General features: G+C 42.0%; 2 protein-coding genes across 2 annotated transcripts in view; one reads left to right on the forward strand and one right to left on the reverse strand.

The window, feature by feature from the left end:
- LOC307039451 (receptor-type tyrosine-protein phosphatase gamma-like) overlaps positions 1-24,870 on the forward strand; it is a 1,005,384-nt gene that overhangs the window by 723,118 nt on the left and 257,396 nt on the right. Inside the window, exon 7 of the mRNA XM_079681553.1 lies at positions 23,249-23,406. Within this exon, the coding sequence (XP_079537679.1) occupies positions 23,249-23,406 (158 nt within the window). The remainder of the gene's footprint in view (positions 1-23,248; positions 23,407-24,870) is intronic.
- The window catches only part of LOC307039445 (zinc finger BED domain-containing protein 5-like), a 516,405-nt gene that overhangs the window by 369,777 nt on the left and 121,758 nt on the right, over positions 1-24,870 (reverse strand). The gene's annotated exons all lie outside the window — the stretch shown is intronic.

Consider the following 24,870-nt stretch of genomic DNA (forward strand, 5'->3'; position numbering starts at 1 on the left):
ATAAGCACACCAAGGCACTGTGCAAGCTCTACTGGGACTATGCCCTCAAAAAAATCATGGACAACATCAGGAGGATACCCTGATGTGACACTGAAATGTCTTTCTGTGAAAATACTAGGGCTGTCCCGAATGCCATTTTTCAGGCTCCGGATATTCGGTAGTAATCGGCAGCGAATATTCGAATATTCGGTGCGGAGAGATTTATATTATTTTTTTATAACATTTTTTTGCAAAAAAATGTGTTTTTGTGAAAAAAGGTTTCATAACACGCTCCGAATCCGAGACATCTGACAACACGCTGTTAAGCAGAAGCGCAGAAAGAGCATACTATTACGATTTATATTTATTTATTGTCTCAGTACTCGCAAACATTAAAACTAAATGTGTCCTCTGTAGGGTAACTGTAGGGTCTGCTGTATTGTTGAGGATGTTGATGGCTGGGATGCGTGGGGATGCACACAAGTTAGCTAATTAGGCTGAGCTACTCAACTTTATGCCATTGCCTTAGCCCCAGATGTTCCCACATTACTCCGATTATTTTCACTATTCGGATCAAATAAAAAAAAACTAATATAAAAAAACAATTTGGTTGCTTGCTTGCAACTCGAGTGGCCTGTGTTCGTCGTCCATAACATACGCCTGCCCATACCATAACCCCACCACCACCATGGGCCACTCGATTCACAACATTACCCTAACCCTAACCCTAATCCTAACCCTCACACCAGATACTGACTTGTTTTCGGACCCCCCCAGACCCCCCCAATAAAGCAAAAATGCACGTTTCAGAGTGGCCTTTTATTGTGGCCAGCATAAGGCACACCTGTGCAATAATCATGCTGTCTAATCAGCATCTTGATAATCCACATAGTGAAGTGGGATGGATTATCTCGGCAAAGGAGAAGTGCTCACTATCACAGATTTTTTCAGATTTGTGAACAATATTTGAGAGAAATGGTTATTTTGTGTATATAGAAAATGTTTTAGATCATCTCATGAAAAATGGGAGCAAAAACAAAAGTGTTGCGTATATATTTTTGTTCAGTGTATGTCTGATTGGCTGGGCGGAATGCAAACCACGCCCAGTAAAACTCCCAAAAAGTTGTGTGAAGCTGCCATTTTATTATCCTTGCATTAGCATTATTAGTATTAGCCCAACGCAGAAACGCAGAGAGACTAACTTATGGCAACACAACAGAAAACATGGGAGCGGTGGAGATGAGGAGGTGTCGGCATTCTGGCGATTTACTCGGAAGGCTTACTCTGAAGCCAGTCCCCCAACTCCAGGGACTTCCGGCTGGGGACTTCGGGTGGCAGTATACGCCGTGAAGTTGTTTGCGGCCTGCCAGTAAACCCAAAGCAGAAGAAGAAGAAGTGACGTCAGCGGCTTCATTGGCCTAATCCACCCCCAGGGACTCATTGCTGTGTAAACGCGATCTGCTTTAGTTCATCAGAACTAAAAGAGTTCTCATGAACTATTGTGGGAAAAGAACTTGGTGTGAACACCCCTCTTGTTTCTTGGGGTAAATGTACCCGATTTCATTTCTTTAACCTGAGTTTCTGCTCGCTGAGCTGTACAAAACCTAAATGCATATTGGCCCGAGAAACTTTCCACAAATCCGGCTATTCCATGTGCCGCAAGGTTGCCTGACACTACACACTGAAGTATCCCTTTCACAAATGTACCTAGTTGTGAGACAAAAACACCCTGCCGCTCCAATGTAACAAAGTCTTGGAGTAATGGTTCAAATACTTTGCAATAGCCAAAGGTCTTCACGTCATCACTTCTACATAAAAGAGCCAGGTGTATTGAGGTCAAAAAGGAATAGCTGACAGGAGGCAAATTTCCCAAAATCCAATAGACAGCACAGAGTTTGTGTGTTTTACGTGAAGTACCGAGGGGGTTGCAGACTTCAAAGTCATCTACGTATAGACAGATAGAGATTCTCACTTCCCCCCCTGACAGAAAATCATTGTTCTTGAAGTAGTGGCCATCTTCAAAGCATCTATAATGAAGGTGGTCACTCACTACCTGTTGATCTCTTCTCTTTTCAACAACCTTGCTAAGCACATCATTTTGATTAAGTAGCTGATGTAAAACCTTTAGTAAAGGGACATACTTAAAACTTATTTTAGTCTTTGCATCAAGTATGTACTGAACTGGATCAACAATATTGAAATTATCCTTGAATTGCTTCCTCTTAAAAGCAGTGGCTAAAGGTCCTTCCTTTTGTAAAGCTTTTGACAGAGGGTTGGACGTACAAAGTGTACAGCCTAACTAACTCATGAATGAGCAATTGGTCAACTTGCAAGTTATGATTACTGAAGAAAGCAGCTAGAATGTTGTTGGATACTGGGATCAGAGAAGAACTAATCAAATAGTGCAACTCGTTTAGCAGCTCATCAATGGCAGAGCCTGGTACATGGAAACAGTTTTCAAGTTGTAATAAAACAAATGCCAGTTTCTGTTCTATAACTTTATGCAAATTATCTGATGTTTGGACCAATGCACCAACCTCAAGTTAATCATCGTGAAGTATCTCATCACTCTCTGTCAAGCATGTATCTTCCAATGTACAACTCAACGAATCTGCCCTTCCATTTTCCACAATTCCAGCTTTGAAATTGTTCATGTGTCTTGTGCTTTCTGTCTTGTGTGATTGATATGTTCCGTAAATATTTGTTGAAAAGGAACAACTTTCAAGCACACAACAGATGGTTTCGTGTCTTTTGAGATGGTTGTTAACATGAACGAAAAACTCTCCCAATGAGACGATTCCACTATAGAACAATGATGGCAGGTAAATGTTGTTAAATGTACAGATTTTTCTGATGTTTGATCAAAATGTGATATAGATAGATGACTTTGAATGGCATTCCAAGTTTTAAATGTGCATGGGCATTTAGAATATGTGCATGTCTGCGGCCAAAGTGGCCATGTTTCAACCAGTAGTGCTTCAATAGCTGAAATATTGAGGTTTCCTCTGCAGCACAGCCTTTACACTTCCACATGTAACTGAAAATGAAAAAAATATATATATTAAACAAAAAATGACAATCAGAGTATAGATATACGAGTTACTACTTTACTGTAACCAACATTATTGTCAATCTTTAAGATAAACCTTGATCCTTTTTTTAAATGTTGAACACCCATGCATTAAATAGTAAGATGACCATTGTACTTACTGCTAATGAGGAGCCATGTAGAACGTCCACCCTTCAAGCTATGGAATGTTTCTTCATAAGGGGACGTCCTGTAATAAAAATGTATCAGACATGGTTAAATAAATAGTTTGAACTATAAAGTAGAACAAGCCCTCTTCTGGTGTATATGAAATATGGACATGGTTTATCATTCAATACATGCGAAAATCGGGGTTTGGTACAGGTCTGGCTACTTTCACTCAAATATTTACTTAGTGGTAAAACAGCATATCGTTTTTAATAATGTGTTACTGCCAGTCCAACAGTGCAGAATTGCATTGTTCTATGTTCTTAGCACATCAATTGTCAGTCAGTCTTTGCAATGTGTTGACATTTACAGGAGCAGGTCGTATCTCCGGTAGTTTCACGTTTTCCGCCATTTTCTTTGTTTACCTGCTGCTCCTCTCTGTGCAACAGATACTTCACGGTCTTCTTCTTATTTTTGTTTATTAACAGCGGTTGGCAACCAGCGTACATATTGCAATACCGCTCCCCAGTGGCGGCGCTAGGGAATGACTACTACCCTCATCTTTTCTGAAAAGCCCCGAATGTTTCACGTAAAGCATTTTTTTTTTTAAACGTCTCGTGAGTCATGTGCAGTACCGGAGTCCAACAGAGAGGCAGCAGCTGCGGGACAGTAGCCTGTGCACTGCGTAGCCTTCCCTGCCCTGAAGAAGAAGTGATCCTTCGTTAGCGACTGCCTTATGCGCTCCGGCGAGTTCACAGTTCATGAACGTGCAGTGCACCACTAGCACCACTTGCACCCCCCCCCCCCCCCCCCCCCCCAACAACAATCTGGGCTTAACTCTAGTGAATCACTGGTTTACCTTTAGCAAGCTAGCCCTCACACTGTAACATTAGTGGTGCCTAAAACAGCAGCTATCACAGAGTCTGTTCTATATCTGCAAGCTTCTGTCTTCCCCCGCTACAGGCAGCTCAGTTGCCGGTTAATAGCCGGTCCTGCTCACTGACATTCAAACACATACCCCTAGACCCGACCAACAGCCATCTTCGCGCCACTTTCACAATATTAAATTCAAATGTCACAACACACAAGTCTGAACCGCTTCAGTCAAAACTTACTTATTTCAGTCAGTACGTTCTAATTCAATTTTAAACTGTTTGGTTGCTATTGTGATGTATTCCTGCTGGCTAGCATTAAGTTAGTTAGCTTTCCAGCTAGCCAACCTTAGCTGCCATATGCTAAACTATTGCAGATATTTCTGCGAGTTATGACGCTCTCAATTTCACATTCTAACCGCATGTTTATAAACCAACTTAAAATGTTGCATAGGAAAAACATACTCACTCATTAGGGGTGTAACAGTATCCGTATTCGTCCCGAACTGTCACGGTTCGGACGTCACGGTTTGGCACATGCAGCCACACGACGAATACGCCTTTTTTTTATCAAGGGAAAAAAGTCTGTCACTCAGGGCAATATCCAATACACTAAATATAATCCAGGGGGCGGTATTGCGCCCCCTGGATTAAAAAAGTAAGTAAAGTAAATACGTCTTCATCCGATGTGGCTTTTACTGTCAAAGGTTTTTGCGACTGGAAACACGCATTACAGACTGATAAAGGACTGCTAAGACATGCTGCATCAAGAGAACACATTTCATGTGAGCGTTTGTGGGGGGAGGGACAGATACGTGAGGAAACAAATAAGGAAATTAGTACTTTGTTGCATACAGATCAGCTGGCACGGAACCGTTATTACGTGTCAGCTGTCGTTGATATTATAGCTTTTTTAGCTGTCAACCAACTCCCTCTCAGAGGTGACCACGATTCACTCCACAGCATGTCAGAGTCAGGCACTGGGCTCTTCCTATCGCTGTTTGAGTATACGCTGCACAAAGATGCAGAGTTGGCCAAAATAATGTTCTAAGTTAGCTCGGCTGAGCGAAAGGATGCACCTGCAGTGCATAGGAAAATAAACCATGCCCAAGGCGGGCTAAACAGTTCATCGTCTCCGTCTCTACTATTTCTCTCTGAGTGCAACGATGAGGAAGCTGCCATCCTTAACCAGTGTGCCTTGCTCGTGATTTACCAGTGTTTTGCCACGCACACAATGTTTCAAAAGTGGTTTCTATGTTGCCCTTTATTTGTGTATGTATTTACGAAATGCTGTTGGCCTTGCTGTTTGATATATATTGTGCCGCAGGCCCGCAGCACATGACGGTTTTGTGTGCCCTCCCATGAAAATCATATGCCCTCCATTTAGATTTGTTCTGGCGCCAGGTCTGGGAGCGTTGCGTCGAGTCACCTGAAATGACAGCTGTCAGGGGGAGAGCAGGGATTAGCGGAGCGCTTTGATAGGCTTGTGAGAATAGTGCGAAGTGATTGGTTAAACTGGGGAGTGACGCCCCCGATCACTTATTGAGAGGAGAGAGAGTAGTAACATAGAATAGTAAATTAATGAGTAAAGGAGGTCTTCCTGGTTGAACTTGCGCTGAGCTTCTACATTACATGTCACTTGTTAGACGCTTTTATCCAAAGCGATTTACATACATTCAATACTTTGGGCAATCCCCACAGGAACAATTTGGGGTGAAGTGTCTTGTCCAAGGACACAGCGGAATGTTTGACTGCAGCGGGATTCGAACCAGTGCCCCCATGATCAGAAGATCAGCGCACTACTCACTGAGCCACAACCTCCCACACAGCTTAATTTCAACAGCTTATCCCCGCTGTTTTTAAGAAGCCAATAGACATGAAAGCCGAGAGACCAAAATAAATAATGGAAGCTATTGGCATATTTCAACGGCAATGCGCCCTTGAAACACTTTCTTATTATTTATTTTGTAATATTTTCAAGACATTCTTTTTAGTTTTGCAGCTTGATGACACCTTTTTGTTTGACATCAACCATTACAGATAATCTGGCCATCTGAGTGTGTGTGGTACTGTTTGTGGTTTGTTTTTAACTGTGTAATACAGTTAATGATTCAAAATGTTAGAGTTCCTTATTTTTATACTGAAACTTGCACTACTGTTCAAAAATAAATAACAACAAACCTGGAATTATACATTTGGGACTTTTTTTTGCTTTTTCTTGTTTTGTTGTTGTGGGAAAAAAGCCTGAGTCACAATCATATCCCACATTCGAGCCTCTGTGCATGCGCCACAGTTGTCCCTGTGCGATTTAGACAGCTGTGTTGCGTTGGAGATAATCGAACAGCATACAGGTCAACAGGTCTCCATTTTAAGAAAACCCTACTTAATTCAACAAGGTTCAAACAGCTAACTCAGATATATCAATTCAATTGGGTAAAGATGTATTCATTAGATTCAACAACTCACAGAGTTCACTTTTTTGAGTGCACTGAGGTCCATGCACACTCTACACAAGGTATGGCTGTGTAGACAACCTTGTTCGACGGCGTGAGTGTGGAAGACATAGTACACTTACGTTTTCCCATGCTCCTTAGGGACCTGGGAAACGGGGTGCGCAGTATGTAGACAGTTGCGCTGGCACCTGCAGGGCGGAGCTATGGACTTATTTAGACCGATTAAGCTCTACCCAGCCAGGTAAGCTGCGGCCCAACTTCTCCATGGTGACAACCGGGTGATAAGAAGTTGGGGTGCGATAGCTGTCAACCGAAGGCCGGTCAGGGGCAGAGTGGTGGGTCGATGTGGTGGGTCGATGTTGTGGGGCGACAGGGCGTTTATTCATCGGGGCTCCACCCACTGTACCCATAGAGTGCAGTAGAGGGTGGAGCCTGTGTGATATAGAACGATAGGTTACGTATTGTAACCCTAGTTCTATCAACACAGGCGGAGCCCTCTACCTAGGGGCCCTGTCTTTCCGATGCCGCTCGCTGAAGAGGGTGTAGGATGACAGTCAGGAGGTGTAGCTGCCTTATATACTGTGCGGCCTGCGCGCACATTCAGGTAGGCTCGCCCTGATTGACCGGCTACATTTATGCAAATTCCGTGTCTGAACACTCGCGTATCATTGTTGAGGAGTAGTACCTATAGAGTCCAGTAGAGGGCCTGTGTTTATAGAACTAGGGTTACAATACGTAACCTATCGTTTGTTCAGGGAGGCGTGTGGCGCATTGGGTTAGTGCGCTGATCTTCAAATCAGAGGATAGCAAGTTTGAGTCCCACTGCAGTCAGTCAGCATGTCCCTGGGCAAGACACTTCACCCCAAATTGCTACTGTGGGGATTTCCCACAGTATTGAGTATTTAAGTCGCTTTGGATAAATAAAGTGGGGATGCCCCACTAAAGCGGCAGCGCTACCCCCTCGGTGTTGCACACCTCTTGAAATTGTCGTCAATTCACAAAAGTTATAATTATTACAACTTTGACCTTGTTTACAGCTGAATCTTTGATGTGCAACCATCAGATGACAGCTGTGTGAAGTGGAGCAAGCTAGCAGGGGAAATAACCATAGAAACAAAACTTAACTAGGTGTTTTCACCACAAGGCTCTTCGCCCAACCTCACAAGATTATATATTTCTAAGAGAAAATGTGTACCATGTGAATACAATTACAGTGCAGCAGAGCATCTGAAGGTGTGCTCACCAAAAATAAATGGTTACTCCAGAAGCTTACCTTCGACTGGGCAAGGAGACAAACATTTGCTCAACTCAGTACCAAAATGCCAAAACTGCTCAAATACGCCCAACATTCAAATAAAGATAAAGGCTGTGCGTAAAATCCTCAAAAATACACCATAAGAAAGAAAGGAGGACAGATACATCAAACGATGTGTCTGCCCCAAATTTCTGGGAATCCTATTGAGCAGTGGATACAAAAGAAGCTTAACATGCGAGCACTGTGCAGCGGAGCTTCATCAGATCTGATGTGAAAGAGAGCGCTATGGGATTAAACCCACGTCAGCAGAGGAATGCTAGACATTCTGCGACAGCTGTACAGACGAGAGAGGAGGAGGGAAACACAGAAATTCTCTTTTTCTCAAAATCCTATAGAAGCGACTCAGGATCAACTCAACCTCAAATCAGGGGAAGCCACCTTAAGCCTGGTACACTTTAAGAATGAATTGCTAATCAGGGTCGTAGGGTGCCAAATCAGTGGAGCCGTCTTGCAGGGAGAGAGATAGGGAATTAATGGACTTGTCATTGGTGCTAGTGAGGAGGAATGGCTTCATTTCAGCCCTGTGACATGAGAGCACACACACTTGAGTACATAAACAGAGGAAATGATACAGAGGGTGTGTAAATATTCAGCTATATGTCAACATACCAAAAGCCTTGCTCTCTATCCCTCTATTCACTGAACTCTACTGGAAATACCCCAACAAAGATTTCTTACAGCGTTATCCTCTGAAAACTGACGGCATGCAGTGCTTTACTGTGCTAGATCTTTTACATATTACATTACATATAATTTAGCTGACGCTTTTGTCCAAAGGAACTTATAATAAGTGCAAAAACCATAAAGAATCATACTCTGAATAACAAGGAACAACACAGTGTCACTCCCTGATAGTCCAATAGCGACGCTTGGTCAGGGTCCTTTGGCGTGCAGTTGTGACGCACCGAGGCTCCTTCAGCTTCATAAACGGACGCAAAGAGCTTTCAACTGATTGCAATGTATTCCCATCAGCGGCGGTATTTGACGTTCAGGGAAGCACTTTATGTCCATTTATGTCAGCGGCAGTTAAAGGCAATGTCAGCGTCCATTCCCATTGGATAACAGAGAATTTTACACCTGGAAGTAAGTATTCTCTTTACTGTCGATTGATTTTACAGTGATATCTCCACTACTCATCAACTCAAAAACACCAGATTATCCTTGTTGATTACACAACATTGATCGGTTTGAATTGTGTACAATGCTTTTGTGTTTATCCCATTCGATTCGGAGAAACAATTTTTTTTCCCGAGTTTAGGATGGCAGAAGACACTACACTACCCATAATCCTCAGCTATCGTTTGGGACTACACCATGTGCTTTGCTTGACAAACCCCGTGATTAGTCCTCAAGCTCTGTGATTGGATGTTGGAGTGGCAGTGTGCCAAGGTTACGCCAAGCGTCAAACAGCACCTTGAAATGGAATGAAGCCCATCGACGGCACACTATCCAAAACAGGACTCGAACGTGTCCACTCCCACCCCCCCACACACCCCCCACCCCCAGAACTACACATGCTGGCTATACAGTATGTGTGTTTCGCAACATGCTCTATTGCGTGGCTCTACTGGGAATTGTAGTTTTAAAAGACGTTTTCGTATTTCCCATAATTAGAAGTTGCCAGTATTAACCTGTGTACATCCCTGGAGGTTTAGGGGATGGGAAACACATTGGTACATTTTGCAAATATGGCAGTAGCCATCGATCATCCTAAGATAAGATAAGATATACTTTATTGATCCCAAGTTGGGACATGTTTTTGTTACAGCAGCATGTAAGACATGCAATTTATTGTTACTTTGTAATTCTACTCAAGGTTCAAGGCTTTTATTGGTCATGCGTACATAGCTACAGTGTAGTTATGACGATGAAAATATTAGGTCACAGGCTCCTCCAACATTGCAACACAATAAAACAGATAAACAGAAAAAATTGTGCAGAAAAATTGTGAAATAGTGCAATAAGAGTCTATATACAAGTGATTGGAATATGATATATTAGATAAATAATTTGTAAATTACAGCCAGATGAAGGTTGTGGATGTTTTTTCAAAAGTTCAGGTGTTTAATAGTCTTATGGCCTGTGGGATGAAACTGTCCCTGAGTCTGGTGGTTTTAGTCCAGATGCTGCGGTACCGCCTGCCAGACGGCAGCAGACAGAACAGTTTGTGGCTGGGGTGATGGGGGTCTTTTGTAATCCTGAGGGCTTTCTCATTAGGGGAAAAACAAAAAAGCATTGTACACAATTTAAACCAATCAATGTTGTGTAATTAACAAGGATAATCTGGTGTTCTTGAGTTGATGAGCAGTGCAGATATCACTGTAAAATCAATCGACAGTAAGGAGAATACTTACTTCCGGGTGTAAAACGATCCGTTATCCAATGGGAATGGATGCTCACATTGCCTTTAACCTGTGGATTTTCTATATCTCTGGCCCCCCTTGGTCGATTTGGTTGATTGACATCTCTTTCTAACCATCAGAGCCAATGGAATCGAGGGGAACTCCCACATACTCACACACATTACCAAATAAGGAGTGAGAGTGACGCATAGCCAAAACCGGAAGCTTCGATAACTCTGGTGGCTACCATTAGCAGCTAACTGTTACTCTCTGATTTTTACATACAAATGGAATTATGGATTATAAATAATGTTTTCAAAGCTACAGACACATTATCAGCCTATGGATTAACCAATTCAGCCGTGTTTTTTCTCGTTTTAATGCCATTGAACAGATCTTTTGATCAGATTGACAGCTAGTGAGACGATCTCCCGTAAAAGCTCCGTAAAGGTATGTTTTGTGATGTCTGTGTTTGCTTCCCCTGTCGCGAGTTTGGATCGCTCAGTGATGATACTATACCGATATAATCTGTGGAACCTCAGCTTTAATCGGATATCTTGTATGTGCAGCTACGATAAGTAATAAGGGTATCTTTATCTGAGTTCTGTGCCATAGTGTGTTAGCATTTTTCGCTCAGGGGTCATTTAGATGCTTCTTATGAAACTTGTGTTTTGATTTGGTAAAAATGGTTTGTATCGTCAGTTAGCTGAGATTATTCTGGTTAATCTGGTACAACAGATTAATAGGTTCTTAAATATTAAGATGCCCTCAGACACAGTGTCGTGAAAAGAAAAAAAAAGGAGACCCGCCAAGGGGGCCTTTGGGGCTTAATAGAATAAAAAACATATATATTGATGCTGACTTTTCTACATCCAACTCACAGGTTTATCATTACTTTGAGAAAAAAGATTATTAATGTTCCCCTTTTAGAAGTGCAGTTATGGTCATTTGTTCTGGAAATGTCATTTTGGAGCCTGAGCCTGAAACTGCCTCCGACATAGACGGATGTGGTGCTCCCCTGAGCGTCAAATACCGCCGCCGATGGGAATACATTGCAATCAGTTGTAAGCTCCTTGCGTCCTTGTATGAAGCTGAAGGAGACTCGGTGCGTCACAACTGCACGCTAAAGGACCCTGACCAAGCGTCGCTATTGGACTATCAGGGAGTGAGATTGTGTTGCAAGGAAAGTGCAGATATATTCACTTCAAGCTAGATCATACCCTAGTATGTTTTTGTTTTTTTTCAGCAATAACCAAGGTACAATCTAAATAGATGCGTTTTTAGTTTGCAACGGAAGATATGCAGAGTTTCTGCTGTCCTGATGTCAATGGGGAGCTCATTCCACCATTTAGGAGCCAGGATAGCAAACAGGCTTGTTTTTTAGGGGAACCTGGGTCCCACTCACAGTGAGGGAGCAGCAAGCCGATTGGCTGACGCAGAGAGTAGTGCACATGCTGGAGTGTACAGTTTAGCCAAGGCCTGGATGTAGGAAGAGGCTGTTCCCTTCACAGCTCTATAGGCCAGCACCAGTGTCTTGAAGCAGATTATTGCAGCCAATGGCAGCCAGTGGAGGGAGCGGAGAAAAGGTGTGGGAGAACTGGGGGGGTTGAAGACCAATCTGGCTGCAGCGGAGCCCTCTACTAGGGGGCCCTGTCTGTCCTATGCTGCTCGCTGAAGAGGGTGTAGGACAGGGCTATTCAATTAGTTTGGAATGGGGGCCGGTTGATGAAAATGATCCAAAGCAAGGGGCTTGGAAGAAAATGGCTTGAAATATGAGCAATCATATTAAGAGCTTCAGACATAGTAAATACTACAGCAGGTCACCCTTGAAAAAGAGTTCAATGATCTCAATGGGATTCACCTGCATAAATAAAGGTATGAAATGAAATGACTACAACAGCATAGTGGAGTGCATATATTTTGTTTAATTAAATCAAACATAACCCCAAGGCCTTTATAAATGGCAAGTTCAGAACTCAGTACATGTGAAGCTAATATAACCAACATCATTAGATTTAGATTAAATGATCGAATAATTCACACAAAATAGCAATTTAGGGCCATACACAAACAACACTGCATATTATGGTATAATAACAATAAAGACAAGTGAACCATACCACATCAGTTGCTTAATTAAAAGCAAAAACAATTATCAAAAGACTTGTATTAATTACCAAACCACAACATACAGCCTTTTAAAACTCAAACCTTTTTTGATTAACATAGTGATAACTGACATACAGTATGCAACCAACTTGGCAGATATGTGCCATCTAATGAGAGAAATTGCATTTTTTCGATTTAGCAAGAGCAGGGAAGTCGGGAGTATACGTTGTCATGGCAATACGCATACAGTGATGCAGATGCTGGTCAGTGAGGGATGCTCGATTGTTAGTTTTTATGGCATTCATGTGTGAGAATGCCGATTCGCACCTGTAAGTCGAGCCAAACATTGTGAAGACAAAAAGTGCAAGACCATTTGAATGAGGGAATTTCTCGTGGCTGACTTCATGAGTCCAGAACTTTTCAGAACCTGCCAGCTGAAATGACTGTCGCAGGTCATCTGATGACTGAATGTCAATGAGTTCGAGTTGTAAGGACGCCTCATTTAATGTCACAATCAGCTCCTTTGCTTTCAGTGCAAACTCCCCCTCTACATTCACAGAGAAAGGGTCCTTTACAAATCTCATCACTTCAGTCGGGACACTGAAATGTTCAAACCTCGCGGCAAAGTTGGTTTTCAATGCGTCCATAAATCCAGTCATCACCTCGGTGATTTGTAAACCTGCAGTGCGCAGTGTTGGAAAATGGAGCATTTTGCCTGGACATAAATCCGCAAAAAAAAGTGTGAGCTTTTTTTGAAACGCATGGAGTCTCTCCACAAGTTGTGTAACCATTTTATCTCTGCCCTGCAGCTCCAAATTGAGTTGGTTCAGATGTTGGAAAATGTCGCTCAAAAAGCAAACAGCAGCGTAAAACTCATCATTCTCTATCAGACACAGAAAGGCGTTGGCTTTTTTATGTTTTGAATTGCGGAGAAACGCCATGATCTCCTCCTTAAGTTCAAAAAATCGTTTCAAGACGTTTCCTTTGCTTAGCCATCTAATGTCACTGTGCATGAGCAAATCATTATATCGAGCTGACATGTCTGACAACATCTGGCGGAAAAGGCGGTGCTGTAAACTGGAGTTACAACGAATGAAGTTAATAATCGCCATGAAAGAGTCCATTGTGTTTTTTAACTCACCACTCAGTTTTGCGCACAGGAGGCTTTGGTGGATGAGGCAATGAAGCGATCTCAGCTGTGGAGCCACATCTGCCAGCCTAGCGGACAGTCCCTGTGTTTGGCCCGACATCGCAGGGGCCCCATCCGTTACAAGCATGTTAATACGATCCAATCCCAACTTGTGCTCCTTGAAAAACGAAACCACTTTGTGGAACATCACCTCACCGGTCGTGTGTCCATCCAAAGGAATTAATCCAAGTAGATCCTCCCGAAAGCACTCACCATAAAAAAATCTAACATAGAGGCACAGCTGTGCAACATCGCTGCTGTCAGTGGATTCATCAATAGCTAGCGACATAACCTCCGCCTTTCTCAGTTTGTCCAAGAGAATCTCAAAAACGTCCGATGCAAGGGTCTCCACTCTCCTTGATGTTGACGTGTCAGAAATCGGAATGTTCTTAATTGAGTCAATAACGCTTTTTCTGATTTTCTCATCTGCAACCACTTCCTCAATTGATGCAAGCATACACTCTTTGACTGTCTCTGCGTCCGTAAAAGGCCTTTTCTTTTTGCCTAATATCCAGGCCACTCGTAGGGACGCTGCGGTAGCTCTCTCTTGGTCAGTGCAAGCCCGAAACAGGGAGCTACGTCTTTGGTCATAGCACGAAGTTAGCCCCAAAATCTTCTGGTGGCGAGCATCAGAGCCCGCTGGAAAATTGGAGTCGAAGTTGGCGTGAGCTGTCTTAAAATGCCTTCTCAAGTTGTACTCTTTACACACCGATAAACACTCATTGCAGATTAAACACACGGGCCTCCCACTGACATTTACACACAAGTACTTCTCTTTCCACTCGCTGTTGAATTGCCGGTTTTCGGTGTCAACCTTTCATTGTTTTAACGTAGAAAGAGACATTTTGATATCCAACTATGCTGACCAGGTTTGATTAATCGTACCATTGGTGCAAAACCGTCGAAGGTGCGGGAGCTTGTAGTGAAGGGCAGCACGAGCCGCGAGGACGCGCGCAGAGACGCAATAATGACAGGAGTTGCTAGTAGGTGGGTTCGAAACCCGAGCCCGCCAAAGTATTCAGGCAATGTCTTTCCCTCTATCTCTCAATGTAACTCCCTCTCAGGAATAAAGGCACTCTGGCCCAAAAAAAAAAAAGTTAAATTAAAAAAAAAATGTCATTAAACTTTAATTTTTTTTTTTTTAACATTATACTCAAAGGGCCAGTAGATATCACCCGGGGGCCGGATTTGGCCCGCGGGCCGCCAATTGAATAGCCCTGGTGTAGGATGACGGTCGGGAGGCGAGGCCGCCTTATATATTGTGGGCCTGCGCGCACTCAGGTAGGCCCGCCCCCGGGGCCGGCTACGTTTATAGATTTCTCAGTAGGTGAATGCTTGCATAGTGAGGTCAAGGGCAGTACCCATAGAGTCCAGTAGAGGGCTCCGCCCGTGCTTATATAACTAGGGTTACAATACGTAACCCATCGTTTTGCTCCCATATTTTTACGTGTACGAGCATGACAATATGTCAGGTCAGAAAAAAAGAGCACGTGGAGTGGGAGCTTTGAGTATCCTCTCTATCTGAGTAGCTGTGAAGCAGTTCAACGTGTGCACGTGATTGTGTAGGAGAATGGTTAAGAGGATTAGTTATGCATGCAATACCCTGTATCTTAATGAAGCATCACTTACATCAACTCTTCAATAACCTGACTATAAGAGATTTTTTGAATAAAGTTAAACCATAATAACACATGTACATTGACAAAAGTTAAACAGTGCTTTGTATCGTAACACGTTGCCAGGCCCAGTGCTACCAGTGGCTGAGACGTGGTTAGCTTAGCTGGCTATAGGTTTTGGGTTTCCAATTTTGGAAGAGTTGTGGTTCCTATGTTTAGTGAATGATGCAGTGCTAGCTGTGCTCTGTTCTGATGACGTAGGATGGCTAATTGGATGAGAAGAAGCAAGCGTCAACGGTAAGATGGCAGCGCCTGGGGGCCACACTGAGCTTCACAGCGGCTCTACAGGAACCTGCAGTAAGCGGGACGTCAAGGGACAGCATCCATACTGTACACAGTCTGAGCCTCAACTTATGAGTGGCACTGGGGGTTCACAAACAAGAGCCCCATGACACACTATGAAACTGAAACGTTGAGTTCAATTAAATGTATTATGTCGACAGATTTCCTAACTGTATTAGGTTAGTTGAAAGTGATAATATTATATATAAAAAATATATATTTGGTTCAACTTAATAGTATTGCTTTCAACTAACCTCATACAGTTATGTGAAATGTGTTGACATATTACATTTGATTAAAGTCAACGTTCCAGTTTTTTAGTGCAGGTTAGCAGCTCTCAAGTCTGTAAACTATCAGATTAGACATTTTGCTTGGAATGTAATAAAACACATCATATACACTCAAGACAATACATTTGATTGTCTCAATACCTGGTATACCCCTTCCCACACATAATAAGATCAATGGAGCGGCTAATAAACTAACACTTAGAGATGTATCATTATGTCTCATTAATGGCCAAAGCAATCAAATTAATTGAAACATCATGGCCATGTTTAACAATGGGATGACACCAAAGAAAAAATGCAACCTCAATACTAATACATCCACAAAAGAAATGCCAACCTTCCAATCTGTTGATAATCAATGCAAAACACAAATCTCTCACCCAGGCATAAAATGCCAACTCATTTGATGTGCAAATGAAGTAATCTCACTGCAGTGCAGATTCATGTGTTCCTGGTCCTTTTATTCTTTAAACTGCCCCCGAACACTTTCAATCAATCAATCAATGTTTATTTATATAGCCCAATATCACAAATGTTACATTTGTCTCAGTGGACTTCACAGTTTGTACAGAATATCAGTATGACAATACGACACCCTCTGTCCTTAGACCCTCACATCGTACAAGGAAAAACTTCCAGAGAAAACCCCACAGTTTAAAGGGAAAAATGGGAGAAACCTCAGGGAGAGCAACAGAGGAGGGATCCCTCTCCCAGGACGGACAGACGTGCAATAGATGCCGTGTATAAATTGAAAAGATAATACATTTGCAACATAGGTAGTCCAAATGTTTGGAAATGCATGTGTGTATAATAAGAAGATGAATCCACGAGGATATCCATCCAGGACTTATGATCCAGGACCACAGCCACGACTCAAGATCCAGGACTCGCAATCCATGACACAGGACCGCAGGATCATCCATGACTCCGGATCCCGGCGTATATAGACACCAAAAAGAAAGAAATTTGGGGAAGCTGGGTTAATCGGAACATGAGAGTACACAGGTATAGACAGAGAGAAGGAAGAAGTAAGATGTCCCCCGACAAACTAGATTCTGCCCCTAGTTTTGCTGATATAGGCTTAATCAGCCCTAACTATAAGCTTTATCAAAAAGGAAGGTCTTAAGCGCACTCTTAAAAACGGATAGGGTGTCTGCCGTCCGAACACAAACTGGAAGCTGATTCCACAAAAGTGGAGCTTGATAAGAAAAGGCTCTGGCTCCCATTGTACTTTTAGAGACTCTAGGAACAACCAACAACCCTGCATTCTTGGAACGCAATGCCCTAGTAGGACAATAGGGTATAATGAGTTCTTTAAGTTCTTTAACTTTGCGATTTACAACTGAAATATCTCAGCTTCTTAAGAAAACACGTGTCCCTGTCCGACCTGCGCTCTGCACAGCAGGCCGGGACAAACTCGGCCCCCTTCTTATGCTTTTCCACTAGGGGTAGTTCCGGCTCAGGGCTACTTTTTCACCTTTTTTCTGTCCCTCCAAAATCGGGGTTCTTAGCGGGCCAACAACCGGGCTGAATATGCTAAACTAGAGACGTAAACACTCTACGACTGCTGAATGGTCAGAGAGAATCGCTAGCAAGGGGGCTACCACTACAACAAAATGAACATATTTTACCGTGATTTAATTGTAATACACGTTTCAAAATGATGCCAAAGTAACAACATACTGATCCCGGTCTGCAGACAAGACGGCAGTTGAAAAACCTTTTAAAATGTGTGTTTTCTGAATGGAGATCGGATTGATCAGGCTAAGCTAACGTTGTATATGCTCTGTCCACACTCACAACAACGGCCTACAGACATGAATAAACCAGCTACTGTATTCGCCATGACAGACAGTCTGTGGTTTGTACTTGTTTCACTTTTGTCTAGTTTCTGAACAGATATGAGGAGCTGTGAGCTCTGAGGGCTAACAGCTAACGGCTGATGTTATGGTTTTGTGGTTCGCATTGAAGATGACGTTACGGCAGTTTTACGCAGCGTCGCTCCTCTCGCCGAACAGCCGATCGCCCCGCCTACACTGCGTTACTATAGTTACTACCCCAGTTCCTAAACTGTAATGTAAACGCTGCATTAAGTGAGCCTGGCCTACCAAGGCCTAACCATACCATACTAAGCCGTGCTAGGTCCTGCAGTAGAAAAGCGCCATAACAGGGCAGGTTGATGTCGAATATCAATTATAATAATGATTTCAGCCAAGCATGGAAGTGTAATGCCCTTCCAAAAAGAGTCAAATAAAAAATCTACATTTTTCTCGTAACTAAAGATCCAGTCCTATTTTGAATACTGACCCATATTTAGAATTGTGGGGATCATGCATAGGCCTACACATACACAATTCCAAGCTCATCCATTCACAGTTGAAGAGAGATTGAAGTCTGAGCCCAGTGGTAGACAGAAAAACTGTCTCCTGCATAAACATTTTATGCATACTAAAAACAATAACTACCCATCACCTCAACGTCCACACATGTTACTCACTTCTCAGATACTGGGCTGAAAAGTCTGTTGTCTTATCTGAGTCTGACATCAGTATCGTAAGAGTTTATGTAAAATTGTTCTCAGAACAACTATGAAGACATTTTAAAAGACATTTTGTAGAATCAAATACAAATATGTTTTATTTGTATTAATGATTTATTGGTTGGTCCTTCAGTCCCAGCACCTTTCGTTTTCTTTATCCAATGTGTCAAATCAGGCACTGGCTCAAGAATAACAAAAATGGATTCCATAAAACTGTGATAAAAAAGTCATCATGTTCCCAGACATGTTAAATGATGTTCATTTTCTGTAGAGAAAAGCAAAGCCTCGGGTTGGCTACTTACTGGCTGTATCTGTGTTTGTCTTCAAAAAACAATCTGCTTTCCTTCAGCCGTCTGACAATTGGATTTCCTGCCCTTGTATTCAGGAGCGACAACAAAAGCTTTTCAACAAAAAATTTCCGTTATGGCTATAACTATTACTTTCCAGGTAAACGACTTAAACTAATACACTGATGTAAGAACTGCACAGTCTAGTCCCCACCCTGGCCATGTCATATTCTTGGTTCAGAATACAGGATTCTATAATAATTTGCATACTGAAGAACCTGGAAATCATCCCACACAACCGATCTCACTCCTTTGTGGCTTGCTTCATCTATTTCAATTAAAATGTAACATTGAAGATCACAAACTATTTCCTTCTTGACAACCCACAACATCTGACTATGTTCAATTCCCCTTTAGAACAGATCGGCATGGCTTATTCGTCCAAACTCGTCCAGTCACTCAGGTGTGGACCTTAGGTGCAGTCACATTGACTTCAGTCCATCTCTCATCCATTACAACTAGCAGACTACTATATGCTGTATTGCTTTCACCAACAGTTTATGGTTAATGTTGTGATTTGCATTGCTCTTATCAATATCTATGACATCCATCAAATAGTGACATCATGTGATTTTTGAGACAAGTGGTTATTGAGTTTGCCAGAAAAAAAAACAAGCACTACAATAGTAATTTCTTTGAATGCTTAAATCATTTTTGTAAGTAGATAAAGTAAAACTCTCGATTAGTGAGGTCACAGCTCAATGGGAAGAGAGGACACAGCACTGCAGTGACCACTAGCCATTTTACTCAAACCTGTGTCAATAAAGCATGGTGGAATCAGCAAGCTGGAGAAGGTGTTACTCATCTGGCAGGAGCGATGTGCGTTCCCACACTATGGATGGTTATTTTACCTATGTCCTCTGGCTCTCTTTGCTTTGACACCTTACTCCTCCCACAGCTCGCCTCAGTTGTGAATACAAAACTCCACCTCAATTTGTCAACACTCGCCTAAAGGGAAGCTAGCCCCCATTAAAATCATATTGCTACAAGTCTCAATGGCAGGGGTAAACATAAACATGACCATCCTGCTAGGTTGATACGGTATGAATTGGAATATCTATTCTACTCCAACTCCTCTTTCTATTTATTTTCTCAGGAGAACTTACCAGTATGCTGTTAGGTGACTTTAGTAAATAACTTATGTTGGTCATGTCAGAATTGACTGTTAGAAAGACACTAGTTGCAAATATTATACCAAGTCAGATGTGACTGATGTGCTCCAGAAAAAGTTAGGAACTGGACCCTGAGTAAAACGCTTTGTTGTTGATTAGAGGCATTGGATCAGACATGTGGGTGATTTCCATACGGTTATGTCATATAGGTAAGGAGGCTTGTTGCAGTGCAGTCAAACCAAGAGTGGCATTTAATAACCAAAAATGCAAATAATATTCTAAACACAACAACATGATGAAACTTCACTTGCAGCAATTTAATTAGCAATCTAATGTGCAGCTTGAATCGCTAAAGTTTGTGTCTCTATCGCTTCAGATCAAGCTCGACGGTGACATTGCAGTACACTGAAAAAACTGAAACATTGACTTTAATTAAATGTATTACAGTATGTCAGATGTAGGTGTATTAGGTTAGTTGAAAGCAATAATATTACGTTTAAATACAAACTAATAGGTTCAACTTAATATTATTGCAACAATTTAGATCAGCTCTGACCAAATACCACTCACAGACAATCAGACTTTGGGTTCCTCTAATATGTGACTTTGTGCTAAATGTGTTTGCTTTACCATAGCTGTGGCATTACATATGAATACTCTAGTGAGTAACTGAGGAGGCTAATGGACGATTAGATGAGAAGACAGCTTTTCTGACGCATGGCAGGAGGCTCACATATCAAAATACTCGCCGTGTGATCACAGCCTCAATCTGCTCCAACTCATGTTGGTCTTTCATTGGCTCCCAGGTGCAGGTGGAAGATAAAAGAACCCACATTCCGTCTCTTCACGAGCTGCTCACCAAACAAATCTTCCTCCTTTTCAAGCCATGCATGCTTGCTTCAGGCATGGAGCACATTCAAGAGCTAGGAAGTTTGTCTCGTGTGTTTAGACGTTTCCTGAATTAAGTTTGAAGCGAGACACACCAAAGTGCGTGTTCGGTTCTTGAGAATACTAATTTAGCTGCATATTCCTGTCCCTTCATCCTCTATTCCCCCAGTACACACCACCACCCCCCCCACATTGCTATCAACACCCTCTCTTCCTCCTTCTCCGGCTCGCTCTGTCGCACGGATTCGACGGAGCTGAAAATACATCTCTGAACTCAGGGAGGCAGCGGGAGACAAGGCTTGTCAGCGGGAGGTTGGGAGGAAGAGGAGGAAAAGGAGGAGGGGGAGGAGGTGGAGGGAGAGGTGGGGTGCAATGTCTTCATCATCTGTCGCTGATGACGATATTGCACCTCCCCCTCTTCCCCTCTCCATACCTGTCAGATGACCCGCCCCGCTGCACGCATCACCCACCCTACACTTCCTCATCCTTCCTGTCACCCTCCCTCCTCACATGGTTTGATTGAAACTGTGGATCAAAATCCTCCACCTCATCTTATCTCTTTTCATAATTTCTCTCCATTTACTTGTTATTCTTCTATTTTCGACCCCCCTTCTTCCCATTCACTTCTTCCTTCTGTCCTCTGTATTATGTTAAAGGAGGATGAAAGCGTAATTAAGGAGCACTATTGGAGTGACTTTGATGGTTATTGGACTCATTTGGATTCCCGCTGTATGAAGAAATTAAAGGATGGCGCAAGTGGAAACAATTCACAAAGGGATTAAACTGTTTAAAACACATGCTCAAAGTAAGCCGGATTTTGTCGATGTGTTTATGTGGATTCAAAAGTCGTAAATAATCTACAAAATGGAGGAGACCGATCTGATCGGAGCAACTGTGAAAAATAATCCAACTGAAACCGGCATGGACAATGACTGTTTTAAAAATGCGCTTATCCAGACAAGCCCGGTTTGGACACTTAACGGGCAGAAGAAACATTTATATTAAAGACAGAATTATACATTTCTGTCTTTTTATGCCTTTAATAGCTACGAACTTGAATTTGTATTCAAATTAATTAATCAATATTTTTTATATTTTATTGTAATGTAGAGACAAGGCTTTTAGTGACAATCATGTATTGCGTTACAATTATAAGTAAATATGATATTTGGCCTCAAATCATCTGAGGCCTGGCGTCCCCCCTGCGATCTTTGGTGCCTCCCAAGGGGGGCAAGCCCCCCAGGTTGGGAACCACTGGTCTAAGGCATATGAATGATGTGTTGATGAAAATGATGAAAGTACTTTTTATTCATTTTCTGTCATTACAGACATAAAAAATACTGCACCAACAACTGAGTAGCAGCTAGTTGGTCTTAACAGTGACGATTTTCCCAAACGTAGCAATAGGTAATCAAAATTGTTCCTTTAAAAAGCACCAAGAGTTAATGTCTTACATCGTTAGGATCTAATGGACAGCGTTCTGTCCAGCGCTGCAGCGTTCTCTCAATAGAACCTCTTTGTATTGCCTTTCACAAGAAACCAGTTTCATAATTTAAAGCTGCACTATTCCATTTTCTCTCAATTAATCAAAATGACTGTGGTTTCTCTGAGGGGTTTCTTTCAGCTTAAAACCTCAGCTCTGCCCCAAACATCAGACACATGATGTGAGCAGCTCATCACAGTGGAAGAATTAGCAGCTTCAGAGCCACATGCTCTCCTCAAAGCATCAGAGTGAATATTGGACTATTTCTCAGTTGTCCGGAAACATGACACATATATTGCAGGACCAAATGCCATCCAGGAATAAAATATTGCTGTTAGTGTTTCCCAGTCTTTTGGATATTTATTCATGGACAGAGCCTCATCTCGAGGTTTTTATGTTGAGACGTTATACTAATTTTGTCACATTAATATTTTCAGTCTTTTTATTTGACTTGGTAAAGTTCTGCTAAAACTGAGACCCAGATCCAGTCTGTATCCACATAGTGAAGCCCCTTCACACCTGAAACCAACGGGTGCAGAATGTGAGCTGAACTCCAATCCTCCCTTTGATTTGTGATTTTGGGTTACTTTAACTTGGCTTCATGCACAAACAGCTTGGTAACTGTATCTTTGTATGTATACTGATGAGGATTTGTATTAAACTATTTCCAACATAACACACATTCAGATATCTTCTGAGTTGAGTGGAGGCTCATGGCCCACTGTTCTGCTGCTCAGTAAATGTCAGATCAATGTAATTGTGTTTGCTCCCTTTCCTCTCATTTCCCTCTTTGGAAGTGTAATGCATTAATATAAGGAACAGCGTTTCTAGCTTGAAGTCTTTATAACAGCCTTATGATTACCGTGTGAGGTGGTGAATAATTCCACTATGTCAACATTTAGTTTTGGGGATGTAGCATTACAGCCTTGATCGTATTGTACAGTATATGCCTTCCAACAACGACAAAGGTATAATTAGAGGTGTTCACCGCAATTATGTCTGTCAATAGGGGGACACTGAACAAGGCAGGGACAATGTAAATGAAATCAATAGCTTAAACCTAACGGCTGTTAAACAGTAGCACTTGGATCTGCTCCAGATCGTCTGCCCTCTGTGGTTTGAAGTGAAATAGAGTGTAGGTCCTGTTGTATTGATCTCCTGACCTCTCTCTTATAGAAAAAGAAACTGTCCTGGAGCCCTTTGTGCTGAAAGACCTGCTGCCCTCCGCCCTGGGAAGTTACTACCGCTACACCGGCTCTCTGACCACTCCGCCCTGCAGCAAGGTGGTGGAGTGGATCATCTTCAGCAGACCCATCTACGTCTCCTACAAACAGGTGAGAACCACACCACACAGAAACAGGCGGATAATATTGCACGCTGTTTGTGATGATTACAGTCATTTGGTTTTAAGTGTGGAAACTAAATCCTTTTATTCCCTGAAATTATGGTAAATGAACTTCATTCGTATAGTGCTTTAAAAAGCAGCATTCACACTTTCACAGACACTGTCACACACTTATGGCAGAGGCTGCCGCACAAGGTGCCATCAGGAACAATAGGCGCTTCACTTTCAACTTTGTTCTCATACCATGAACTTTAGGACTGACTAGAATGTCATTTTGCAATGTTGCAATATGTGTAGTGGATTAAATTATATGAAAGGTTAAATTGTACCGAAAATGTAAGTACTCAGCATGGGCTGCCCCACAAAAAAATATTTTTCTTCTTTAAACATCTAATTAAAAAAATTACAGTTTTTTATAATATAGAGCTTGCACCTCATATAGATCCACAAACACTTGTGTGTATCTGACTTAAAATACAATTATAAAGTTCCAAGCTGCACCTGCAAACTCCTCAACCATAAGATCCTCTGATGGTGCAGCATGTTCTCCCTCGGGGGGGCACAGCGCCGGGCAGGGGCTTGTCTACTTCTTGACGAATTAAATGATTATTTTAGTTGATTTGGTTAGTTCGATCCTCCTGCAAATGAGCCTTATTCACAAATCCTACGGTATGGATTTAGCATGTAATGTTGCATATCTCTCCAGAGAGTTAAATCCAATATTGGGGTTTATAGATTGACACTGAACTGATTTCTATCACACATTAGGTGCACTATAAATGTGTTCTTTATTGTTCCAGACATGCTGATATATAGTGTCAGATTAGATTCTTTACCATTTATTTTACCAATGCAAGACTATGCTGACATTTTCAAACAAAATTCTTCTAAAAGCATTCTCCTTCCTCTCTGTGTCATCGATATAAAGCTCTGCAGATGCCTATTGGGATGTTTCTGTTGTTATGCTCCATTGTACTACGCTTAAGCTCTTGCCTTTCATACGAGCCAATGCTTTGTTTGGTATCAACCTCAGCCACAAGGAATTGTCCCATTTGTCTCTTAAGAAAGAGCTTTTATTTTCAGGGCGCCTTCAGCTTGGATTCCTTCTATGTCTTTAGTAAGCCCAATTAAATGTGTTATTTTTTTTCTGGAAATACATTCCATGTGTTTTAAGTGATTCAATTACTGAATCTGACTCAATCATTTAATGATAGAATCTATCTTAAGAAAAAAAAAATACACCTCAAGGTGTTTACTAGATCTTATAAATGTTTGCTTAATCACTTCTGACCTCTGACATGAGTTGTATTGATACTTTGTAAGGGACACACCTTTTCCTCAGATTAAACAAAAAATACCAAAATTAAAGATAAAACGATGCATTCATTGAAACGGAAGAATGAAGGGCATAAATTGATTTACATTTTGGACGGGTGTAAACTAATTTGCATCT

Source organism: Notothenia rossii (assembly GCF_949606895.1).
Source record: "Notothenia rossii genome assembly, chromosome: 5".
NCBI classification, from domain to species: domain Eukaryota; kingdom Metazoa; phylum Chordata; class Actinopteri; order Perciformes; family Nototheniidae; genus Notothenia; species Notothenia rossii.